This window comes from Xenopus laevis, chromosome 4S (assembly GCF_017654675.1).
Source record: "Xenopus laevis strain J_2021 chromosome 4S, Xenopus_laevis_v10.1, whole genome shotgun sequence".
Taxonomy (NCBI): Eukaryota; Metazoa; Chordata; class Amphibia; order Anura; family Pipidae; genus Xenopus; species Xenopus laevis.
In genome coordinates, this window is record NC_054378.1 from 5,881,971 (window position 1) to 5,905,192 (window position 23,222).

At 40.8% G+C, this 23,222-nt stretch overlaps 1 protein-coding gene across 1 annotated transcript; it reads left to right on the forward strand.

The window, feature by feature from the left end:
* Positions 1–1,182: 1,182 nt before the first annotated feature.
* LOC108714929 (synaptotagmin-12) lies at positions 1,183–23,222 on the forward strand. Its single transcript, XM_018259804.2, has 8 exons — positions 1,183–1,548; positions 8,221–8,281; positions 9,400–9,593; positions 10,618–10,986; positions 15,267–15,482; positions 18,057–18,177; positions 20,589–20,722; positions 22,709–23,222. Exons 2-8 carry the CDS (start codon positions 8,242–8,244, stop codon positions 22,880–22,882), a joined length of 1,248 nt encoding a protein of 415 aa, XP_018115293.1. The 5' UTR covers positions 1,183–1,548; positions 8,221–8,241; the 3' UTR covers positions 22,883–23,222.

The window sequence follows — 23,222 nt, forward strand, 5'->3', positions numbered from 1 at the left end:
GTTTTATTGAAACAGTTGTCAACAACTGATATCTCTAATTTATGTAAGACATTTCCTTTTTAATTATTAAATTAAAAGTCATGTAAAAAGGCTGCATGTTTTTCAGTATAACCTTGTTCAAAATTTGCTGGAAATGATGTTTTCTATTAATAAAAGCTTAAAGGGGTTAACTTTCAGTATGTTATAGAATGGACAATTCTAAGAAACTTTTCAATTGGTCATCATTATTTATTTTTTTATCGTTTTTTGAATTATTTGCCTTTTTCTTCTGACTCTTTCCAGTTTTCAAATAGGGGTCACTGACCCCATCTAAGAAAGAAATGCTCTGTAAGGCTACAAATGTGTTGTTATTGCTACTTTTTATTACTCATCTTTCTATTCAGGCCTCTCCTATTCATATTCCAGTCTCTTATTCAAATCAATGCATGGTTGCTAGGGGAATTCGGACCTTAGCAACCTGATTGCTGAAATTGCAAAACGGAGAGCTGCTGAATAAAAGCTAAATGCCCCAGTAGCTCCCCATCTTCTTTTCTGCTGATTCACTGATTCACATGCTCTGTGCTGCTGTCACTTACTGAGCTTAGGGACCCACTCACAATATACAGTACACATAGAATAGAAATGTCACAATATAAGGCTGATTAGTAATTAATACACATAATTACTACATGGCAGCACAGAAACCAGTGCAATTAGCATCAGAATTGAATAATCAGCAAACCTGTAGCATCAGCTTATATTACAGCCAGGGAAGCTCATTTTCTGCTGGATAATTAGTGACGAGCCCTAAGCTTAGCTTCTCAACAGCCAATCAGAGCCCACTGAGCATGTGAGTGTCACAGACACTTTCCAAGATGGTGACCCCCTGTGACAAGTTTGAAGTCCTGGATCATTGCTGCTATTGACAAGCTCAAACTTTAGCCTCGTGCAATAAGTTCACTATAGAAAATATGCCATTTTTAGCCCTATTCATTTTTAGAGTTTAGTTCTCCTTTAATATATAGGTGGGAGCACAAAGCAACCATGTAAAATGAGGGAAAACTTAAAATCAGGGGATGTAAAATGAGGGTTCTACTGTATATCCATTGCAATAATAATGGTAAATATATATATATATATGTAATGTATATAGTGTATATGTGTGAGAGTAATCGGAGATTATGACCGGCTGATCTCCCTGCTCCAGGCTAATGAAATTGCAGAGTCGCCCTCTCCCCGGGGTGCTGCTGCTGCTGCTGCCGAGGATGCTCCGGCGTTACTCTTTGCTTTCATTTCAGGGGTGGGACTTCTGCAGTCAGTAGGAGGGTTTGAATGAATGCAGTATGAGGCATCAGCACAGATTCCCAAAATATCTTTGCTCAGTTACTCACTGCCCAGTCTTGCAGGATTCCCACACGAGAGCAGTCGCTGGAGCAGAGAATCCCTAGTCGGTCCCCCAGCCTGTGTCCTGGGATGTCTCATCACTCGCTCAGCCACTGGGATATTGCCTGGAATGAGCTGAGAGCTCAGCAGCACTTTGGGCATTGACTGCAGCAAACTCTGGCCAAGGTAATCTTTCCACTTATCTACTGATCTGTTGCTATTTCTACATATATCTACATATTTCTCATTCCCTACCTGCTCATACTAGGCTGCAGCTACACAGTCACATATATACTGGACCAAGGACAGCGCTCTAGGATTTTTTTAGCCAAACAAAAAATGTAAATATATATAAATATAATATATAGAAGTATTACAAAGTACTAGCGAATATTGCTGCAACTCTCTGCACTATATAAATGCACCCACGTCATATCTAGCGTTGGGGCAACACTCACTGGCATACTTTTTTTCCTCAGTCACGATTGTATTCACGCACATGCATATGGAGAGAATGTTATTTACAAATGCAAATTATACTTGATTATTGAGAAAGAACACATTTGACAAATGTCGATTTCATCAATAGCTTTTACGACACTAAGTCCTATTGTTTTTCATAATATTCACAGATGCTTTCTCTCTGTCCCTCTATACATACACACTAGGGATGCACCCAATCCACTTTTTGGGATTCGGACGAATCCCCGAATTCTTGACGGGAGACTGGGGTGCAGAGCCCAAAATCTAGTAACTCCCGACTTCCCATTGCATGTTGGGTATTGTAGTCTTACATTCAACTTTGCAAATCGTCAAACAAAAACATTACCCAACATGCATTGGGAGACACAGGCTTGGCACATCAGGGCAAGAAAAAACTTTGGCTGGTTTCCAAAGCACAAACCAAACTAAAAAGTAGCCCAAATCCATAAATTGGCTAGTTTGTACTTTCAAACCCCTTCTGGGCTTTAAATTAGTAGCCCAATCTGTCTGGAAAACAGCCAACCTGGCAACTCTGCCTGTAACTGAAGACAGCAAGAGGGTCCTTCAGATGCACCAAATCCATGATTCGGTTCGGGGGTTCGGCCGAGATTCTGCCTTTTTCAGCAGGATTCTAATTTGGCCGAATCCTTGTGCCTGGCCAAACTGAATCTGAATCCTGATTTTAAAATGCAAATTAGGGACGGGGAGAAAAATCACATGACTTTTCATCACAAAACAAGGAAGTAAAAAAAGTTTGCTCACGCTTTTTCCTTTCCCGCCCCGAATTTGCATATGCAGATTAGGTTCGGTATTCGGCCAAATCTTTCCTAAAGAATTCGGGGATTAGGCCAAATCCATAATTGTGGGATTCGGTGCATCCCTACTCCAAAGTGTATACTCTCTGTTTCACATTAAACATTCTTTGTCTTTACCATTACCATTTAAACAAGACAAAGTCAATGCGCGTCCGATTAATGCGGTGAATTTTCGCGGCAGTTTCACAAATTTATTAGCCGGCGGCGAAACGTGGAAATTCGCCTCAAATTCATGCCTGACGAATTTATTCACCCATCACTACCACTGAGTTCATGTACAAGTCAATGGCAGAGGTCCATTGAACCATTTAAATATGTTAATTGCCTTCCTGAAATTCAAGGGTTTTTTTCGGAGGAAAACTCGATTCGTAGCATTTCGAACTTCAAATTTTCGGGTCGGGACTATTCGATCAAATATTAGACATTAAAATTAGTTCTTAAATAAATCTCCCAGTCAAATTGTGAGTACAGGTAATTTAATAAATGGGTCTCTAAATATTTTTTTTTAATTTTTATTTCTTTTTTTGTGCTTGTTTTCATGATGTCAGAAGATGCTTCTTGAAGCAGTAAATTAAATCCTGTTGCGCATTCATGATATTAGAAGGGAAAAATTGCTAATATACCAAATCAAAACAGTTCGTAATGTTCATTGCAAAAGTGCTCAGCAGAGCACACCTAGAGGCCCATTTATCAAAGGTCAAATTTCGAAATTCATGTGAATTTTTTTTTACAATTCGAATATACTAACAATTCGACTGGGAGGTTATTTAAGAAATAATTTGAATGTCGAATGGTTTCCGACCTGAAAATTCGAATCCTATTCGATTTGTATTAGATTCGTACAAATAGAGTTTTTCTCCCGAAAAAAAACTTGAATGTCAGGAAGGCTATTTAACGTCTCCAAATGGCTCAAAGGAACCTCTGCTTGTAAATGAACTCGACAGATGGTGAATATTCAAATTAGTGAAGCACTCAATCCAAGATTTAGTTTGGGATTCGGCCTTTTTCAGCAGGATTCGGATTCGGCCGAATCCTTCTGCTCGGCGAACCAAATCCAAATCTTAATTTGCATTTGCAAATTAGGGGCTGGCAGGGAAATTGTGTGACTTTTTGTCACAAAACAAGGAAGTAAAAAATGTTTTCTACTTCCCACCCCTAATTTGCATATACAAATTCGGATTCGGTTAGGTATTTGGCCAAATCTTTCGTGAAGGATTCGGGGGTTCGGCCAAATCCAAAAAAGTGGATTCGGTGCATTCCTAATCCAAATAAAGACTGTTTCCATGGTTGGATAGGGGGATTAAAATTCGGATTCGGTACGGTATTTGGCTGAATCTTTCGTGAAGGATTCTGGGGTTCAGCCGAATCTAAAATAGTAGATTCGGTGCATTCCTAATTCAAATTAAGACTGTTTCCATGGTCGGATAGGGGGATTAAAATTCGGATTCGGTTTGATATTTGGCGGAATCTTTCACAAAGGTTTCAGGGGGTTCGGCCAAATCCAAAATAGTCGATTTGGTGCATCCCTACTTCAAATTTTGACACTGGAAAATTAGAATTTACTATTCCACCCTTGATAAATCTGCCCTACTAGAGAGATTTTACATAAGCGTGGGGAGTTCGTTCCCTTTAGGGCTATACCAAATTCAACCAATTTGTGTGGGTGTAAAAATTGATGAGACTGAGCGGGTGGCTGCTGGGAGGGACTGGGGCACCAGACATTGGCCATTACTGGTTATTAAATACAAGATATAAAGATTTGCAGCCTGGATGCAGTGGCTCTAAATCCTAATTTCAATAAGCCAGATATGTTCTGTGTTTCACTGTACCTTGGCCATAAATCCAATTGTGCGCACATAGCAATTTTCTTTAATTGTATCACAATCGGAATCTCCTCCAATCAATATCTTGCTGCCTAACTAGAATCCTGGAGCTCATTAGGCCATTTAAAAGGAGATGCTAAAATTAGCGGCCGATGCAGACTGGGAATTCCTCAGCCGCACAATCTGTTATGTAGAAAGGCGCCTGGATACTGAGATAGGGAGACAGAGAAAATAATATCAGAGCACAAGTCACGTGACTGGGGGCTCCTGGAAAACTGACAATCTAGCCCCATGTCAGATTTCAAAATTAAATATAAAAAAAACCTGTTTGTTCTTTTGAGAAACAGATTTCAGTGCAGAATTCTGCTGGAGCAGCTCTATTAACTGATGAGTTTTGGAAAAAAAAAAACCATATAGCTATGACAGTATAATTCTATAAATGTAAAGTTTGGAAATTGTGCTTCCTGCACAGAGATAACTCATAGCAGCCAGCCTTCAGCAGAACAACTGATTTAACCCACTAAGTGCCACCAAGCATTATAGAAAGTCAAGCAATCCATTAACTTGCCAGGGTTGCCACCTGGTTGGTATTTCACTAGCCTAACTGCTTTATCACTAAGGAAGTATGTGCCTGTCCATTCCTCAACTCCATAAAATGTTTCACTGTCAGACCCTACTTTAAACCCTCCATTCTCTGACCTTCCCCTGCACCACCCATTCCCTACCCCATGATGTCACAGACCCGCCCATTCCCCATCCAACGATATCAGTTTTCTACCCATTTCCCTCTTCCCATAACATTTTCGATTAGCACCTCTCCCTGCAGGCCGATAAAAATCCATTTGTCAAATGCAAAGAGATCCTCTGCACTCAACCCATTATCAATATATTAAGGTCATTGAGATATTTTGTGCCTTAAGCTACTAAAAAATGCCTTACCCTTTAAACAAAACAGGGATTGTTTGTCCATATATTGCAATATATTTAAGCTGAACAACTACGTCAAAGTCATCCCATATCTGGCCAGTCATACTGTAAATTTTCACCTGATTCATCATAATCTATTTGTATGGTGGAACCCGAGGCCTTTTTGAGAAGAAGTCAATTGACTACAAGGTAAGTATCACATTTCTCTTGCTAGCCATACATATTAAGATCCATCTGCACGATTTGGCCATCAATTTGCTGGACTACAGCAGGTTGATTTTGGATCAAAATATGGGTCTATATAGACCCATTGAAAAAGGACCCATCAGTGGTCCCATGTGGTCCTCAGAGGTGGGCCAAGCCGACCAAGAGTGGTGTCAAGTAGGGGCAGCAGAAGGAGGAGCAAGAGAGTCCGGACTAGATTTAGGCAGAAGACTCTTCTAAAGGGACCTGACCTACCCTCCCCCCTATTGTTGCACCCTATGCAGGTGCATCTTCTGCCTACTCCTAATTCTGGTCCTGGCTCCTCTCCAAGAGATGTTTTCTAACCTGCCCAATAGATATCTTCTGATTATTGCAAACATAATAGTCAGACAGGCTACATACAAGGGCCAGTAGGCTGCCAACTTGGTCTGGAGGGGCTATGGCCACCTCTAAGTCTATCCACATGACTATAATAAATGGCTCTTAGCATAAAAGAGACTCACAATATCTTCTTTACCTGGATGCTGTTCACTGCCCTACAGAAGGATGAGTTTGAGCAATGATTCAGCCCCATAATGTAATTATAAATTGCATATCACTGTTGTCAAGGAAACTATTCAGGAGGGACACAAAGCTATAGAGCATTATATAATATCTGGTTGTGTCATTGTATAATCCTCTGTTCACCAAGCACATCCTAATGTTTATATAGTATTAGTATAATAATACAGGTGTGTGACTTGTTATCCCAGAATACTCAGGACCGTTCCATTATTTGGATCTTAATGTCTTAATTCTAGTGAAAGACATTAAATAAACCCAATAGGAGTGTTTTTAATCCAAGCACAGAAGTGAGTTTACAAACGCAGCTGCAAGTGTTGTCACACTGAAATGAACGCAACCGTTGCATGTACATCTTCAAAGAGATCAAGATGGCGCCTGTGAACTCCTATGCCCTGAATCTGCACCGAAGGGTAAGTAAAGAGTTAGGGGCGTTTACCAAATGTACCACCTAGGCTGGGGGGGGGAGCAGGCAGGGGGTCTATGTAGGGTAGGGGGTTAGGGGTTTTTAGTAGCAAGCATGTATTAGAGCTCACTCTATTAAACTCACCAGACATCATGTCTCTCTACATGCAGAATTTGTGCAAAAGGCAGTTATTTTGTTAGATTTTGTTTGTACTGGAATCAGTTATTTGAGTGAGCTCTAATACATCTGCTAGGAAAGGAGCCCCCCTATAAGATATATTGGCTCTAACTGTCAGTGAATATCTGACACCCAACTGCCGCATGAAGACAGAATGAAGAGAAACAGATGCTGAGAGAGGAATAGTGAAGATAAACGTTATTCTTTTATAAACAATGCAGAATATTTAATTGATTGGATTTAGAAAGTTTCTTATTCCAGTACAGGCATGGGATCTGTTATCTAGAAACCCATTATCCAGAATTACGGAAAAACCATCTCCAATAGACTCCCATTTTATCCAAATGATCCAAATGTTTAAAAATGATTTCCGTTTTCTGTGTAATAATAAAACAGTCGCTTGTACTGGATCCCAACTAAGATATAATTAATCCTTATTGGAGGCAGAACCAGCCTGTTGGGTTTATTTCATATTTACATGATTTTCTAGTAGACGTGAGGTATGAAGATCCAAATTACAGAAAGATCCGTTATCTGGAAACCCCAGGTCCTGAGCATTCTGTATAACAGGTCCCATATTTATATTAAATTTTCATTTTGCAGTAGTTCCCCTTTTAAATTGAGCTCTTCTATCCATTAATAAGAAGCCAATCGGAGGGCTGGATACAATATGGCATAACTACCTTCATAATAGACAACTACTTGTATTATGTTCTAGGTGGAATATTGAGGAGGCAAGTAGATTGTACTGGCAGTGGTTGTCAGCTGTGGAACACAACGTACTCTCCATGTTGCTGAATAATGTAAAAAAAAAAAAGCTAATCAATATCATTTTATGAGTTCGGGAATATCTGAGAGTATTTTAAGTGGATTTGATCCTGTCCCTTCTTAATTACTGGTCTTTCAGTTTAACCTTTACTGCTGCAGGAAAGCCGCTGCGTCCCAGTCCTGCTCTATGGAGTGCAAACGGCTGTTTTTCCTGCGAAGGGTTAATGAACTGCCGATCCCTTTCCCACACTGGAGAATTGTGGGATCACTGTGGTGGATTAATGATCTGCTAATTATACAGTTTGATTTTCACATTTCATCAACGGACCCTTTTAAAGGAAAAAGCTATATAATAATCACATACATATTGAATATTGCATTTTTTTGTGGGAATATACCGTATTTATCACAGGTGTTATCTGGGTCTCCATAGGAAACATGGAGTGTAAAACTGGAATTTACAAAGGAAATCATAGGCAGCACCTATATCTGCATATTAGTCATAGTGCATAGGGCACTCTATGGATTCAACCAACCAACCGGGGCTGCAACCTTAGAGGGTCCCACATACCACTGAGGCCCCCCACCTCAGTCATTGGGTCCTCCACATTTATTATAGAGCGACTATTCCTGAAGGAGATCAATGGCTACTCTCAAATACAATGAAGCTCTTTTTTGTCTCTTTTATTTATAGACTGAGGGTTGAATAAATGCCATGGAGAGCAAAATTATTGACTACGAGTATCGGATCAGTGGTAAGTTTGAACCTGAGGTCCATGTTTTTAGAACCCAATTTCTATACTGGCTCTCTTGAGTATTTATGGCCTTGTAACGTATGGAGTCCCAAACCCAGAACTAACACTGAGGTTTCGGTATAATCCCACTCTTCTGTCTGTAGCAGCCGCCTTTGGCTTTGGGTGGAGCCCTCCGCTACTCAGATGCCACCAGGTCTTAAAGGAGAATTCAACCCTAACATCAAAAAACCCTACCCCACTACCCTATACTTGACTCCCCTCCCTCCTCCCCCCCAGTGTTACCCCGGGCAAATGCCCCTAACGTTTTACTTACCCCTCGGTTCACGGGCGCCATCTTCAGCCACTTCGTAATGAGACTGGAGCTTCATCAATTTTCGTACGTTTCGGTGCATGCGCAGTTGTCGCGAAACAGAAAATGACTCCAACTGTGCAGGCGCCACCCTCATTCTGAAAAGAAGAAGATGGCGCCGGTGAACTCTGATGAGTGAATCTGCATCGAGGGGGGTAGGGGGGTAAGGGTTTTTAACATTAGGGTTGAATTTTCCTTTAATGCGGTTGAACAAGGGAGAGAGTTCTGGGCGAGCAAGGGAACCGTACATGCAAACAGGAACGGAGAGTAGAAGCGTAGTCATAAACAGGCCGGGTTGATACCAATACAGGAAGCACAGTACAGAATCAATGGCAGATATCGTAGTGAAGGTCACAAGCTAGGTCGGTACACGTAAAGGCAGATAAGCGGGATTCGAAAGAATGGTCGAGATACCGGCATAAGTCGGCACAGGCAGCAGACAAGGGTTGGTCAGGGTCAGGCAAGGTGAAAAACACATCAGGAATACACAAGAATCGCACCCAGGAACTATCGGAATAGACCTTTACGTTGGGAAATAATTTCAATGCAAAGAGCCCTTTAAATTTTCAAATTTCTTCCCAAATGTCACCGTTTTTAGGACATCAAAACTTTGCTTCAGGCCCCTCTACAGACATAGTTTGGGAAACTCTACTCTTGGGATCTAGTGCCCAATAACAAGTCAGATGATCAGTTTCCTTTATACGCCCCTCTGATAAGGATGTGTCCATTTTTTTATTACATCAATAACAATCTATATATCATTTTCCAGTGATCAGAAACCCCCCAGGATGGGAAATAGGGATCTACATCGCTGGTGCCTTGACTTTACTCGGTGTAACTGGTCTGTACCTCTGGAAACTATATAAATCAGGAAATTACCCATCGCCTTCTCCGTTCCCCAATTACGACTATCGATATCTCAAGCAGAAATATGGAGCTTCCCGCTCGGACGTCAGGAAAAAGGTAACTGTATCCAGTGCCAGAGACTGAAGAAGAGACGCGTATCCAGTGTTTATCCTCGAGTCAGACAAACGTTATAATGATATATTAACAGCCTCTTAATTAAGACTATGTATTGCAAAAAAGCCAAGTGATTGTTAAAGGATGGCGGTTTATTTATAATCTCTTGGCTCGTTATGATATTGGTTTGATTTTCTGTAGCACGGCTGTTCTTTTCCTTTCCACCAACAAGATAAGAACAAGAGAAAATATCCTCTGCAGCTAGAGAAATAAATATGTTGGAGCATCCAGAGACATAGGAAATGGTTTTCATTTGCAGGTATGGGATCCGTTATCCGGAAACCCGCTATCCAGAAAGATACGAATTACGGAAAGGCTATCTCCCATAGACTCCATTTTATCCAAATACACCAAATGAATACAATGATTTCCTTTTTCTGTGTAATAATAAAACAGTCGCTTGTACTTGATCCCAACTAAGATATAATTAGTCCCTATTGGAAACAAAACCAGCCTTTTGGGTTTACTTAGGGGCCGATTTATCAAGGGTCGAATTTCGAATTGGGAAAACTTTGAAATTCGAATTCAAAAAGACCAACCGAAATTAAATCGAAGTTTTTTTTTGGGTCAGGTCAGTTTTCGATCGAATAGGTTAGATTACGAATCGAAGTAATATCGCATTCGATTCCAAAAAAAACTTTGATTTTTTTAAAGTCCATCAATTGACTTTTTCGTTTTTTTCACAAATTCAAATCAAATTTGGACTGTTTACTAGTCGAAGTACACAAAAATTAGCTCGAAATTTGAATTTTTTAAATTTCAATTTTCATTTCGGCCTTTGATAAATCTGCCCCTTAATGTTTACATGATATTTTAGTATGAAAGATGAAGATCCAAATTAGCGAAAGACCCCTTATCCAGAAGACCCCAGGTCCTGAGCATTCTGGAAAACAGGTCCCATACCTGTAGAAAAAAACTTTTTAGAATCCCTGAAGTTTTTTAATATATATTTTCCTTCTCTTTACAGAGACAGCCTGCTGCTGCCAAACCTGCAAACAACATGGCGAATCTTAATGATACCTATGAGAGCATCGATGAGTTTGGCCCCGTAGAACTGATGAACAAAGATCTTGAAATGACACCTTATGGAATGCTAAAGAAGTCTGTCTCTACGGACTCTGTTAGCTCAATTTCTTCTATTGGAAATAACTTTGGCCAAGACATTACAGTGGGACAGATTGAAGTGACCATGGACTATGATGTCCACTCTAACAGTTTACACGTTGCTTTAATACAAGGAAAAGACTTGCTTGAAAGGAAAGAAGACGGGAATTTCGAGTCTTGTTTTGTGCATATCAGTCTTCTCCCAGATGAGCGAATTGTTGGCATTTCCAGGGTAGGTCAAGATTTCCATCTCTTGGGCACAGTTACATTGTTACTTTGGGTTGAAAGAAAGACAAGGGCTCAACTTGTCCAAATGCCCAAGACTGGTTTATGGGGGTTCTTATCTCACTGACCAGATATGCTGTAATTTTACATTTCAACTGGACAGAGGGTGAGTAGAGCAAATCGTTCCCCAAACCACAGAAATATAAATTAAGGATCAACTGCATGCTGCCTTAGAACATTATTATCTTCATATTAAATGAAACCAATGTTGTAAGGCAGAATTTTGTTTTATTGGCAACTACAGTGTAGTGAATGCTGGTAGAAAAGGGGGTTTAGAGTTTTGAAGTTCTTCCAGAGAGGAAAGAGGTGAACAACTACCCCACTCATACCATTCCCCCCCCTGTACCCTTGACACAATAAGATAAAGCTTACCCAGAAGAACCTTCTGCTCCACTAGCACAGGCACAAAGACTATTGTAGGTAGAGGCATTCAAGAAACTGGTTAGGAGGCAAACACTTAGGAGATCACTGCCTGCATTCTGGTAGGTTAAGCGTAACTGGTTGATTGGAATAGCAGTTGATCTCTCTGGAGGGTCCATACCTTTTATAAAGAGCATTTATTTGTGTTACGATTGGTCCCCCAAACCCAAAACAATCTCCAAAGTCACGGTCTCGGCTTACCCTTTCGCCTATAACAACCACCTTTCACTTTGGGAGGAATCCTCCACTACTCGTGTGCCGCCAGGTCTTATTGTGAGAGGACCAGGGAGAGAGTTCTGGGCAGGCAAGGGAACTGAACGGAGAACTGAAACGGAGAACAAGAAGCGTGGTCGTGGGACAGGCTCGGTCGATACCAAACGGGAGCAGCAGTACAGAATCAAGAGGACAGTCGAGGTCACAGGCCGAGTTCAAACATACCAAAATCCCCAGTACAAAGCAGGATCCAAGAGAATAGTTAATACACAGGTATTGGTCAGGACAGGGAGGGGAGGGAAGAGCAACGGAGGGGAGGGTGGGAGAGTGACAGAGGGCATTGAGTGGGAGAGCGATGGAGGGGAGGGTGAGCAACGGAGGGGAAAGCTGCGGAGGGGAGGAGTGGGAGAGTGATGGAGGGGAGAGCAATGGACGGGAGGGAGGGGAGAGTGACAGAAGGGAGGGAGTGGGAGAGCAATGGAGGGGAGGGAGAGTGACGGAGGGGAGAGCAATGGAGGGGAGAGGATGGAAGGGAAAGCGGTGGAGGGGAGGAGTGGGAGAGCGATGGAGGGGAGAGCAATTGAGGGGAGGGAGTGGGAGAGTGATGGAGGGAGTGGGAGAGTGACGGAGGGGAGGGAAGAGCAATGTAGGGGAGAGGAGGGAGGGGACAGTGATGGAGGGGAGGGTGACAGGAGAGATGGGAGAGCGACGGAGGAATGGGTGTAAGGGAAGGGAGGGGAGTAAGACTGAGGGGTGCAGACTAGGGGCAGGCAGAAGACAATTTTAGAGGTAGCTTCCCAGCACCCCCCTATCATTGCGCCCTAGGCAGTTGCCTCTTCTGCCTCCCCCTAGTTCCAGCCCTGTTAAGTACCCTAGCAACCAAGAAGCATTCATGAGTGTAATTGTCAGAGGAATTACAGAGAGCCTAAAAAGCAAAAATAAGCAAGAAAGATAGCAAAACTGAACACTAGCGATTTTTTTTTGTTGCTGCTGGGGTCAGCGACCCACCCAACAACCATGCCAGTCAGCAACTTCAGTTGCAGGCTGGAAAGAGAAGGAATATGAAGGCTAATAAAATAAATAATAAAGACCATATACAACACGCCAAAAGTTAATGGAAAGATGTAACTTTAGTATTTTAAAGTTTATTTAGAGTATATTTCTAATGATGCAATAATCTGGCCATAAACCACATTGTATAATGTCTTTGCTTTCTGTTATAGATATTTTATCCTATTATGTTTCCTATCCACCCACACATCCCCCTGAACGTTATAGAACTCAGCAGCAGAAGAAGAAATTCAGCAAAAACAATAATAAAGAGAAAAGGCTGAATCATCTCGCTGAGCATTAACCTTGGGGGCTTCAGCTTGCCAGGATTTGGGCATCCCAATGCGCAGCGTGGGTGTATCTGCTGCAACTTTCATAACCGCTCATTAAAAATGACAGCACAGACGGGACGTCTTCCTTTTTGCAGAGCCAGCGCCTTTTAATTAAAGGGCAACTAACCCCTCAGATTTCCTAACACAATTACAGGATAATACCTACAACATCTCTGTACCTGCTGAGTTATACCAGATACAGGGAGGTTCATTTATGATCGTGTTCTTCCAGCTATGCCCCTATGATACCCAACCTGCTCTGCTGAGCCACTTACCTGATCCGTTATCCGGAAACCCGTTATCCAGAGAAATACAATGTAATAACATTTAAAAATATGATATATTTAAAATATATTTATAAATATATGATATATTTAAAAAAAAATACATTTACAGTTTTACACTGCTCATATTATGAATAAGTAACAGGAGCATTTTGGCAATGAGAAGCTGAAGTAGGAACCACTGTTGCTTCTCCGACTCATTAAAGGGATTGCTCACCCTTAAATTAGCTTTAAATATGGGAGAGTGACATTCCAAGACAATTTGCAATTGTTTATAATTTTTTATTATTTGCGTTTTTTTTATTTAGCAGCTCTCCGGTTTCCATTTTCAGCAATCTGGTTGATAGGGTGCAAATTCCCCTAGCAACCATACACTAATTTGAATAAGAGACTAGAATATGAATAGGAGAGGCCTGAACAGAAAGATGAGTAATAAAAAGTAGCAAGATCAATAAATGTGTAGCCTTACAGAGCATTTGTTTTAGATGGGGTCAGTGACCCCCGTTTGAAAGTTGGAAAGAGTCAAAAGAAGAAGCCAAATAATTAAAAAAATAGGAAAAATAAATAATGAAGACCAATTGATAAATTCCTTAGAATTAACCATTATACACATACTAAGGGGGTTATTTATCAAAATCAGATTTTTTACAATAAAAAAGTCTGACCAAACTAGAATCCACAATGTGACCTTATTTATTATTAAAAAAAAAAGCACGATTTAATCGGATCGGGGACAAACTTGATAAAACTGAGCGAAAAGCCAAATCGTATGTTTTTTTATAAGCTTTTTCCCGCATCGTACACCTGTACAGGCTTTTTCCCGACCACTTTTGGGCGGCGCCGAAAAATCTGCTGTGTCAACAAAAATATGGGCGCGCGTCAGAATAGTCGCGCGCATAAAAATTTTGCGCCTGAAAATGATTCGGACGCCCACTGACTTTAATGTGTTTGGACAAAAATTGCAGCGGACGCCGAAATTGACGCACGTCAAAATGATTTTGACGCTCATTGACTTCAATTCACAAATTTTGCTGTGAAACAGGACAAATTCGCCCATCACTAGTGGGGGACAAAAGTACCCCTGAATTTTTAGTGAGATCTTTATGATAGCAGAAGGCTCTGTCATAAGCGGCACAAATTTACATTTAAATCACACTTTTGTCACAATTTCAAGGAAAATTGTATATTATCCTGTTATCTGTATTACACGTGACTCACATGGGGAATATTTAGTAATGCAGAGAGCCAATCAGGTGGTTCCTTTGGAATTAGTGGCCTGTTTTTGAAAAACAATAGCCCCTGATCCTGCCATTACACCTAGGGGGCGCAAGCAACTGACGCTTTTAAAGGGCATGTAAAGTCTAAAATAGAATAAGGCTAGAAATGCTGTATTTTGTATACTAAATATAAACATGAACTTACTGCACCACAAGCCTAATCAAACAAATGATTTATGCTTTCAAAGTTGGCCACAGGAGGTCACCATCTTGTAACTTTGTTATACATCTTTGCAAGACCAAGACTGTGCACATGCTCAGTGTGGTCTGGGCTGCTTAGGGATCGTCATAAACAAAGCTGCTTGAGTTCTGCATGGCTGGGAAGTAAGGCGGGGGCTCCCCCTGCTGTTCATAAGTATGATTGTTTCCCTGCAGAGCAGTTAGGGACCGTCTGACAATTCCTATCCACAGCAGTAAATGAAGGGAGAATTTTACTGCATACAGTCAGGTTTATTATAAAAACAGTACACATTTTTTAATCAAAGTATATTGGAGAAAGGTTTCTTTTTCATTAAAGAAAGTAAAAATGGGATTTTATTTTTATGCCTTTACATGCCCTTTAAGGAAGTTTATTTCCCCTTTTAGCGCAGTGGATAGATTCTCTTTGCAATGAAATGTTTCCATCAAATCTCCCCTGTTTTGTTTTGACAGATACAGAGAAAAGCTTATTTATTCATGTTCGACGAGACGTTTTCAATCCCGCTGGACCCGCTGGCGCTGGAAGAGAACAGCCTGAAATTCTCCATTTTTGGGATCGAAGTGGACGATAGGAACGTCAGCACTGGAGTAGCGGAGTTGAAGCTGTCAGACCTCGATCTGGCTCTGCGCCCATTTAACACATGGATATATCTGCAGGACGTCAACAAGGTCAATGTCCATCTACGAAGCATGTCGGTGTTCACAGCTTAATGGTGGAATCACTGGGCAAATGTGGACCTGGGCAGTAACCAGCTTCAGGTAGAATAATGAAAGGAAAATGATTGGTTGTCTGGGTAACTGTCCAGGTGCAAATTTGCCCACTAATGATATATAAGCCCAGTGGGTACAAACTGATTCTTCATTAAAGGGGGACTATCGCGAAAAAGAAAATGTAATATTCGCTTCATCATACTGAAATAAGAAACTTTCTAAACACAATCAATTAAATATTCTGCATTGTTTCTGAAATAATCAAGTGTATTATCTTCACTATTCCTCTCTCAGCATCTGTTTCTCTTCATTCTGTCTTCATTCAGCAGTTGGGTGTCAGATGAATGATCCAATATATCTTATAGGGGGGCTCCTTTTGCCTAGAAGATGTATTAGAGCTCACTCTATCACCAGACATCATGTCTCTCTACATGCAGGATTAATGCAAAAGGCAGTTATTTTGTTAGATTTATTTTGTACTGGAATCAGTTATTTGAGTGAGCTCTAACACATCTGCTAGGAAAGGAGCCCCCCTATAAGATATATTGGATCTAACTGTCAGTGAATATCTGACACCCAACTGCTGCATGAAGACAGAATGAAGAGAAACAGATGCTGAGAGAGGAATAGTGAACATAAACTTGATTATTTCAGAAACAATGCAGAATATTTAATTGATTGTATTTAGAAAGTTTCTTATTTCAGTATGATGAGGCTTATATTACATTTTCATGTTCGTGATAGTTCCCCCTTTTACAACCAAGATAGAAATGAAACTTTAGTTCACAAACTGGGGGGCTGGGTTCTTGTGAGGTGAGGTGTTGGGGGCTTAGCATAAAGGCTGTGGGGAGAAGGCCTATTTGCTTTTCTAAAGACATCTAAAAGCCCAACTGAAAGGTCAGTTAATATGAGATTTGGAGTTATATGTTCTCCCCTAGATATTCTTGAACTGAATGGCTTGGAATCGGAATGACCAATACTCCAAGGTTTTCCTATATAAGAAACCTTGTTATAAGCTAATGGGAGCCAAAGGTTAACCTTCAAACGGAGGCTTGCACAAAGTAATATAGTGGCCATCAAGTTCAACCTTTCATGTCGATATAAAAACCTTCCCAACTGCCAGTTGATCCAAAGGAAGGCAAAAAAAAGTATCCAAAGCCTCTCTAGTTTGCCTTAGAGCTGAAATAAATTCCTTCCTGATTCAAAATGTCAATGGGACCAGTCCCTGGATCAACTTGTACTATGAGATATCTCCCATATCCCTGTATTCCCTCACTTGCTAAACACCATCCAACCCCTTCTTATACCTATCTAATGTATCAGCCTGTACCACTGATTCACTTCCCAGCTTTCCCTGTAACACCCCTTTCCCTCCTCTAATCTCATTGGCTCCCTCCTGTCTGCTGGGAGGAGTTACTGGTGAATAAAGCATCCGACCCTTCCTTGTACCTATCTAATGTATCAGCCTGTACCACTGATTCACTTCCCAGCTCTCCCTGTAACACCCCTTTCCCTCCTCTAATCTCATTGGCTCCCTCCTGTCTGCTGGGAGGAGTTACTGGTGAATAAAGCATCCGACCCTTCCTTGTACCTATCTAATGTATCAGCCTGTACCACTGATTCAGGGAGAAAATTCCACATCTTCACAGCTCTCACTGTAACAAACCCCTTCCCAATATTTAGCTGGAACCTCTTTTCTTCTAATCGGAATGGGTGACCTTGTGTCAGCTGGAAAGACCTACTGGTAAATAAATCATTAGAGAGATTATTATATGATCCCCTTATATATTTATACATAGTTATCATATCTCCCCTTAAGCGCCTCTTCTCCAGCGTGAACATCCCCAATTTGGCCAGTCTTTCCTTTGAACTAAAAAAAAAGTCTGACAACCACCGCTCTAAGGCTTCCTGGTGATCTTTATTTGCACAATTAGTAGAAAGAACGGTGTAGAGGGAAAGAAATTCTTGTTTCTATTGAAATATTGATTGAAATGATCTGTCGACTCTTTCTCGTGTATTATTTTGATAGGAGAATTGTTGTAGAAATAAAGGAGGCAATTCCCAAGGGGGCTACATGTAAGCCACACTGCCTGGCAGCAATCTCAGCCATACAGTAGGCTAGAATTCTGCACTGAAATCCATTTCTTAAAAGAGCTAACAGATTTTTTTATATTTAATTTTGAAATCTGACATGGGGCTAGACATATTGTCGGTTTCCCAGCTGCTCCCAGTCATGTGACTTGTGCTCTGATAAACTTCAGTCACTCTTTACTGCTGTACTGCAAATTGGAGTGATATCACCTACACACCAATATTACAACTAAAAAATACACTTGTTGGTTCAGGAATGAAATTTTATATTGTAGAGTGAATTATTTGCAGTGTAAACAGTGTCATTTAGAAATAAAAACGACACCATAAAAATCATGACAGAATCCCTTTAAGACTAGAGTTACATTGTATACTGTATATGCAGAATACAAGTGAAGGTTGAATGACGCACCCATTTGTGACTACATACATGTCTTTCAGGCCACAGATACTGTAGGAGAGATCCTGCTGTCTCTCAGTTATCTCCCGACTGCTGAACGACTCACGGTTGTAGTGGTTAAAGGGAGGAATCTGATCTGGACTGAAGGAAAGACTAGTGCAGGTAAGGAACCCTGCCGCATGAATACAGGATTGTAGCTATAAACTCGATTCCTGGAGTCTATAGGTGGCCATAGATGTAGAGATCCGTTCATTTGACGTTGTCGGCAAACGAGCGGATCTCTCCCCGATGTGCCCACACTGAAGTGGGCGATATTGGTCTGATCCGATCGTGGGACCTAGGGCTCAATGATCAGGTCATAAAGCATCGGATACGGGCGGTCTGATCAGGGGACTGCATACACGCACAGATGCGGCCGCGATCCAAAAGGATTTTTTATCCTGCCCGTCGGATGGCTCCACACACGGACCAATAAGCTGCCGACACGGCCTGTCACCAGCTTTTGTCGGCTCGTGTATGGGGGCCTTTAGGGTTATACTTATCAAAGAGTGACGTTAGAGATCACCATAGTCCTCTAGAATTAAATTCCGCCACTCTCCATTCATTTCTATGCGATTTCTTTGTCCCCCCCATGGGTATGCGGTGGGCGGATGGACAGATATGCCTCCCCTTGCCCATCACTCAGGGAGCAAAGTGCAAAAAAAAATAATGAGAGAATGCGCCCGTTTTCTGCTGTTTGCTGGGTATCTGACCCCTAACTTGCGTGTCATTCAGCCCTATGGCAGTTGGTAAGAACAAGGCTGCCTTGTGCCCATTGATGCCATGTTTTCATTTAGAGAACTGACCCTACTTGAACTAATCTTTGCAGAAATTTTGGCTACACTTTACCATCAAAACTTGATCTGATATTGAATCTCATTGTGCAAAGGCCACTGACAGGTCTGCATAGGCCCCCCCCCATGTGAACTGTTGACTTGGGCACCAAATTAGATCAGCACAGTTTGGATCAACACAAAGTCATTCCAAGTTTCACTCTCATGTATGGGATGTGAACTCACTTAAAGGGGGTTATTTACTAAACTACGAATGCATAAATCCCCAAAAATTCGTGATTTTTTTTTTTATTAAATTGGACTTTAAAAAAATCATGAATTTTTCTGTAAATAATAACTCCCAAAATGTCCTGTTAAATGAAAGACAATTCTTTGTCTCTTTTGGGAAGCCTCATCCCAAGTAAGACAATGGCACTTATCAACTTACGGAACAGTTGGGGATGGAATTTTTTCCAAGTATTTGCTTCTGGCATTGTCATGGAACCAACCCCTGAACACCAATAGATGAAATGAATTTGCAACTACTTAAATGAATTGTTGCTGTTTGAGCAAGGTCTCCTCATCCCTTAAATAGAAGGAGCTGAAATATTAAATAGCTGCAGAACTGATGGGAAATCAAGAGACAAGAATGAGCTGATGTTTTTCCACTTCAGGGAGTTCCATGGGGCAGATGTATGAAATATAGGCCTTGGAATTGCAGTGAAGGCAAATAAATATTTTATTGTACAGAAAAAAATGTTCTCTTCTAATTCTGAAGAATTAACCCATACTCAGTGGACTCTAAACAAAGACTTAAAGGGAAGATATACACATTACCCATAATAATCAGTGGAATATTACATGAGTTGAATGTTCCTCTTAATTTATATGGAAAAACATAACCTGTCATTTCTTTGAGACTTTGTTCTAGAGCAGTGGTGTCCAAACTATGGGGCTGGTTTTCCAGTGGGATTCAAAGCAATGGAAGATGGGGTCTGGTTTGAATATTATGAAGATTGGATATTTGGTGGGAGATGGATGACAGCTTTTTATTTAATGACCTGCTGGTTGCCCAACCCATGCAGCTCACTTGCTTGCTATAGATTATTGAGAGAGAAACGAGAAAGTAATGCAGAGATATTAAAGGTGGTGGATGGGGGGTAATTATGATAGAGATAGAAGAAAGAAGAGCAGGAATATAAAACAGATTACTAGTAAGACGAGAGAAAAAGTTTAGAGAAGCACAAGTGGTGACCTCTTGTAGGGTCTTCTCATTTATCCATCTCATGATATACAGTATCTAGGAGAATAACTGTAAGTCAAAGGCAACTGGAGATTTAGAGTTTTTCTTGAAAACGTTTCACCAATCTCAATTAAAAGATATTGTGGTATGCAGGTTTAACCCAAAAATCAAAAACCTAGAAAAATCAAGAGATTCGGGGAAAAGGTCAGAAAAAAACAGAAGATTCAGGGTTTTCACTCAATTTTATTAGTTTTATTTCCCGAACAGATTCATTCGAGTTTCTTTTATTAATAAATAACGTTAAATCGAGCATGGGAGTTTGGTTGTGGTTTTTTTTTGTTTTTTTTTTTTATAAAATATGAGATCAATTCGGAGTTTAGTAAATAACCCCCTAAATGTTCAGCTGACTTAATTCTACTAGATAATGTATCTTTTAGGGTCTAAATCACTAGTGTGGAAACCGTGGGTGTGGTTAAACAAAAATATCTAACTGTGCTCATGCATTTATTTATGACCAGACCCATTTGTAAAAGTTTACCTTCTCCAAGAGGGCAGGAAGTTAAGCAAAAAGAAGACAGCAGTGAAAAGAGATGACCGGAACCCAGTTTTTAATGAGGCAATGATATTTTCTGTGCCAGCTATTGTACTGCAGGTGAGTCATTGTCGACTAATAACGCTAATATATAATAATAATCGATTAATAACACAGTTATGCCATTGAAATGTACTTAAAATTCTGGAAGAGAGGACAATGGTGTAGAGAAGTCTCCTGGTTGACATAATGGGGGATCATGTGGCAAGAAATAATATCCTAATATCTGTAGGAAATATTTTTCCTAGCATTTTTCATTTTTTCATATCCTAATATCTGTAGGAAATATTTTTCCTAGCATTTTTTTTATTTTTTTCCTGCTGCATTGCAAACCAACAGGAAAGTAAGATTTAGTTGCTACCCATCAAAATGGCCAAGCCTTACTGGCACATCTAGACACAAGAGCAGCCACATCTCCAAACTGCATGTGATAGGATTGGGATCAAGTTCAACCTTTACCAATAGATTTATCTTTGTGGATGAACCATATAATATGATAGCTGAAATGAACCATCTGATCCATCTATTGTTTTGTTTCAATCCCATGTACATTAAAGTATCTATCCGTAGTTCAAAGGCAATGGATGTTTTTGTCTGGCCAGATTGCCTTCCACTGCTTTGAGGCCGTTGTAATAGGAGGCAGCGGACAAATGTCTATTGTCTACTTAAAAAGACTGTGACGTGACATTGCCCTTATTTACTGTAGTCGTCATCGCATCTGCAGGAAGAAAAAAACTGGTAAATCCAACACCCACATTGGGATAAGGTGCCATATTCATGGCATCACCAATTCCCATACCCAGCTCCCGGATGTGACATGTGTTGATAGGCAAATCAGGTCAAATATATTTAAGGTGACAGATCTGAAGACATAAGAAAAGCACAGTTACTGTAGTTCAAAAAGGTCCTTATCTCAGGAGAAGTAGATGCTTTCACTCCATAGGTTCCCAAGCTATAGGGGCAAATTCACTAAACTCCGGAAATTCGCCAGCGACGGCTTCGCTCACATCACCACACTTCGGCAGGCGAAAATTCGCCAGGACAACGCTAATTCATTAAAATGCAAAGTTGCGTATAGGGTGCCGAACGATGGTGAAGTTGCTCTTGTTGCGAAGTTGCTTGCGTTAATTCGGCAAGCAAAGCGAAGTTGCGCTAGCGTTTCCTAATTTGCCTATGGCGGGAAGTTAAAGTTGAATGGACGTATATGTTGCAGCAAATACATTACATTACACAAGTCCAGGGAAGCTTAATAAAGACAACAGAGTTGTTATATTGCCCTACGCATGTGCCCACTGTATAGTTTATGTGCCATATGTTAGGAAATGTAGGGGGGAAGCTGGGTACCTTAGAAAAATTTTCGATCTTTTGCAGCCTATCACCCTGAAAAACTGAAAAGTTGCCAGCGTTGGTCCTATCTACTCTATTGCACTTCGCCTGGTCTGAGCTTGTGAAGGCAAATCTGGTGCAAGAGGTAACGTTCAGTAAGATCCGCATCTGAAGTTACGTCCATTCGCCAGAGCGAAAATTCGCGAAGTAGCAAAGTAGCACTAGAGTCTATTTCCTTCACAATCGAATTTACGCCAGTGCCCATTAGTAAATCGGCGAAGTCCACCAAATGACGTCATTTTCGCCAGCGTTAGTCACTTCGCCCTTTAGTAAATTTGTCCCATAGAGTTAAAAGCAATGGATCAGGTGAAGCTTAAAGACCAGGTAGGTGGTGTTTCAAGATGAATGTGTCTTTACATGATGGGAATTCTATCTGCTGTACAAGTTTCTGTATACTGCTCTGGAACAAGTTATAAGGTTGTTACATAACATTAGTCCAAGTTCAACTCACCTACCTTTTCTACCGTATATTATTCTTGTCCGAGAAGTCAGTCATCCATGCTACTTTTAACGGCATCGATAGAATCAGCCATCACAACCCAATTCTACAAAGAGAGTCACCTGAAGCTTGAACTGAATCTTGCATTAAGTGCTCCCCTGGGAGAAACTAAAAACAGACAAAAACTTGTCCACCTAATTTGTTACATTGCTTTCTTCCAGGACCTGTCGTTGAGGATCACAGTTGCAGAATGCGGTGAGGGTGGGAGAGCAGAGAATGTTGGACATGTTATCATAGGTCCTTCAGCAAGTGGAATGGGCATGACCCACTGGAACCAGATGTTGGCCACCCTGAGAAAACCTGTGTCCATGTGGCACCAAATCAGACGAAATTAGTGGTAGACATCTTCATGATTTCTTTCTTAATCTCTATATATCATTAATGGCAATAACCGGAGCTCAAAGAAACATCAGAAACTGGAATATTTTGTGTATATATATATATATATATATTTTGCATGGGACTTGACAGCAACTCCCTAATAATTTGATAAACTGTCATTTACGTTATAAAAAGATTTCCTTTTGTGCCCGTCTAACCTTGCAGAAGAAATGTCTGCTGTCTACGCTAAGCAGATCTGGGATGTCCTGATGTTTTTAATGAACACGATGGGGCAGATTTATCAAGGGTCGAATTTCGAAGTAACGGGATTTTTTTTGAACTCCCATAACTTCA

Coding starts and splice junctions, on each gene's coding strand:
- LOC108714929 (XM_018259804.2), top strand. CDS start 8,242: ATGGAGAGCAAAATTATTGACTACGAGTATCGGATCAGTG. Junction 10,987..15,266: donor GAATTGTTGGCATTTCCAGG/GTAGGTCAAGAT, acceptor TTGTTTTGACAG/ATACAGAGAAAAGCTTATTT. Junction 15,483..18,056: donor ATCTGCAGGACGTCAACAAG/GTCAATGTCCAT, acceptor CATGTCTTTCAG/GCCACAGATACTGTAGGAGA.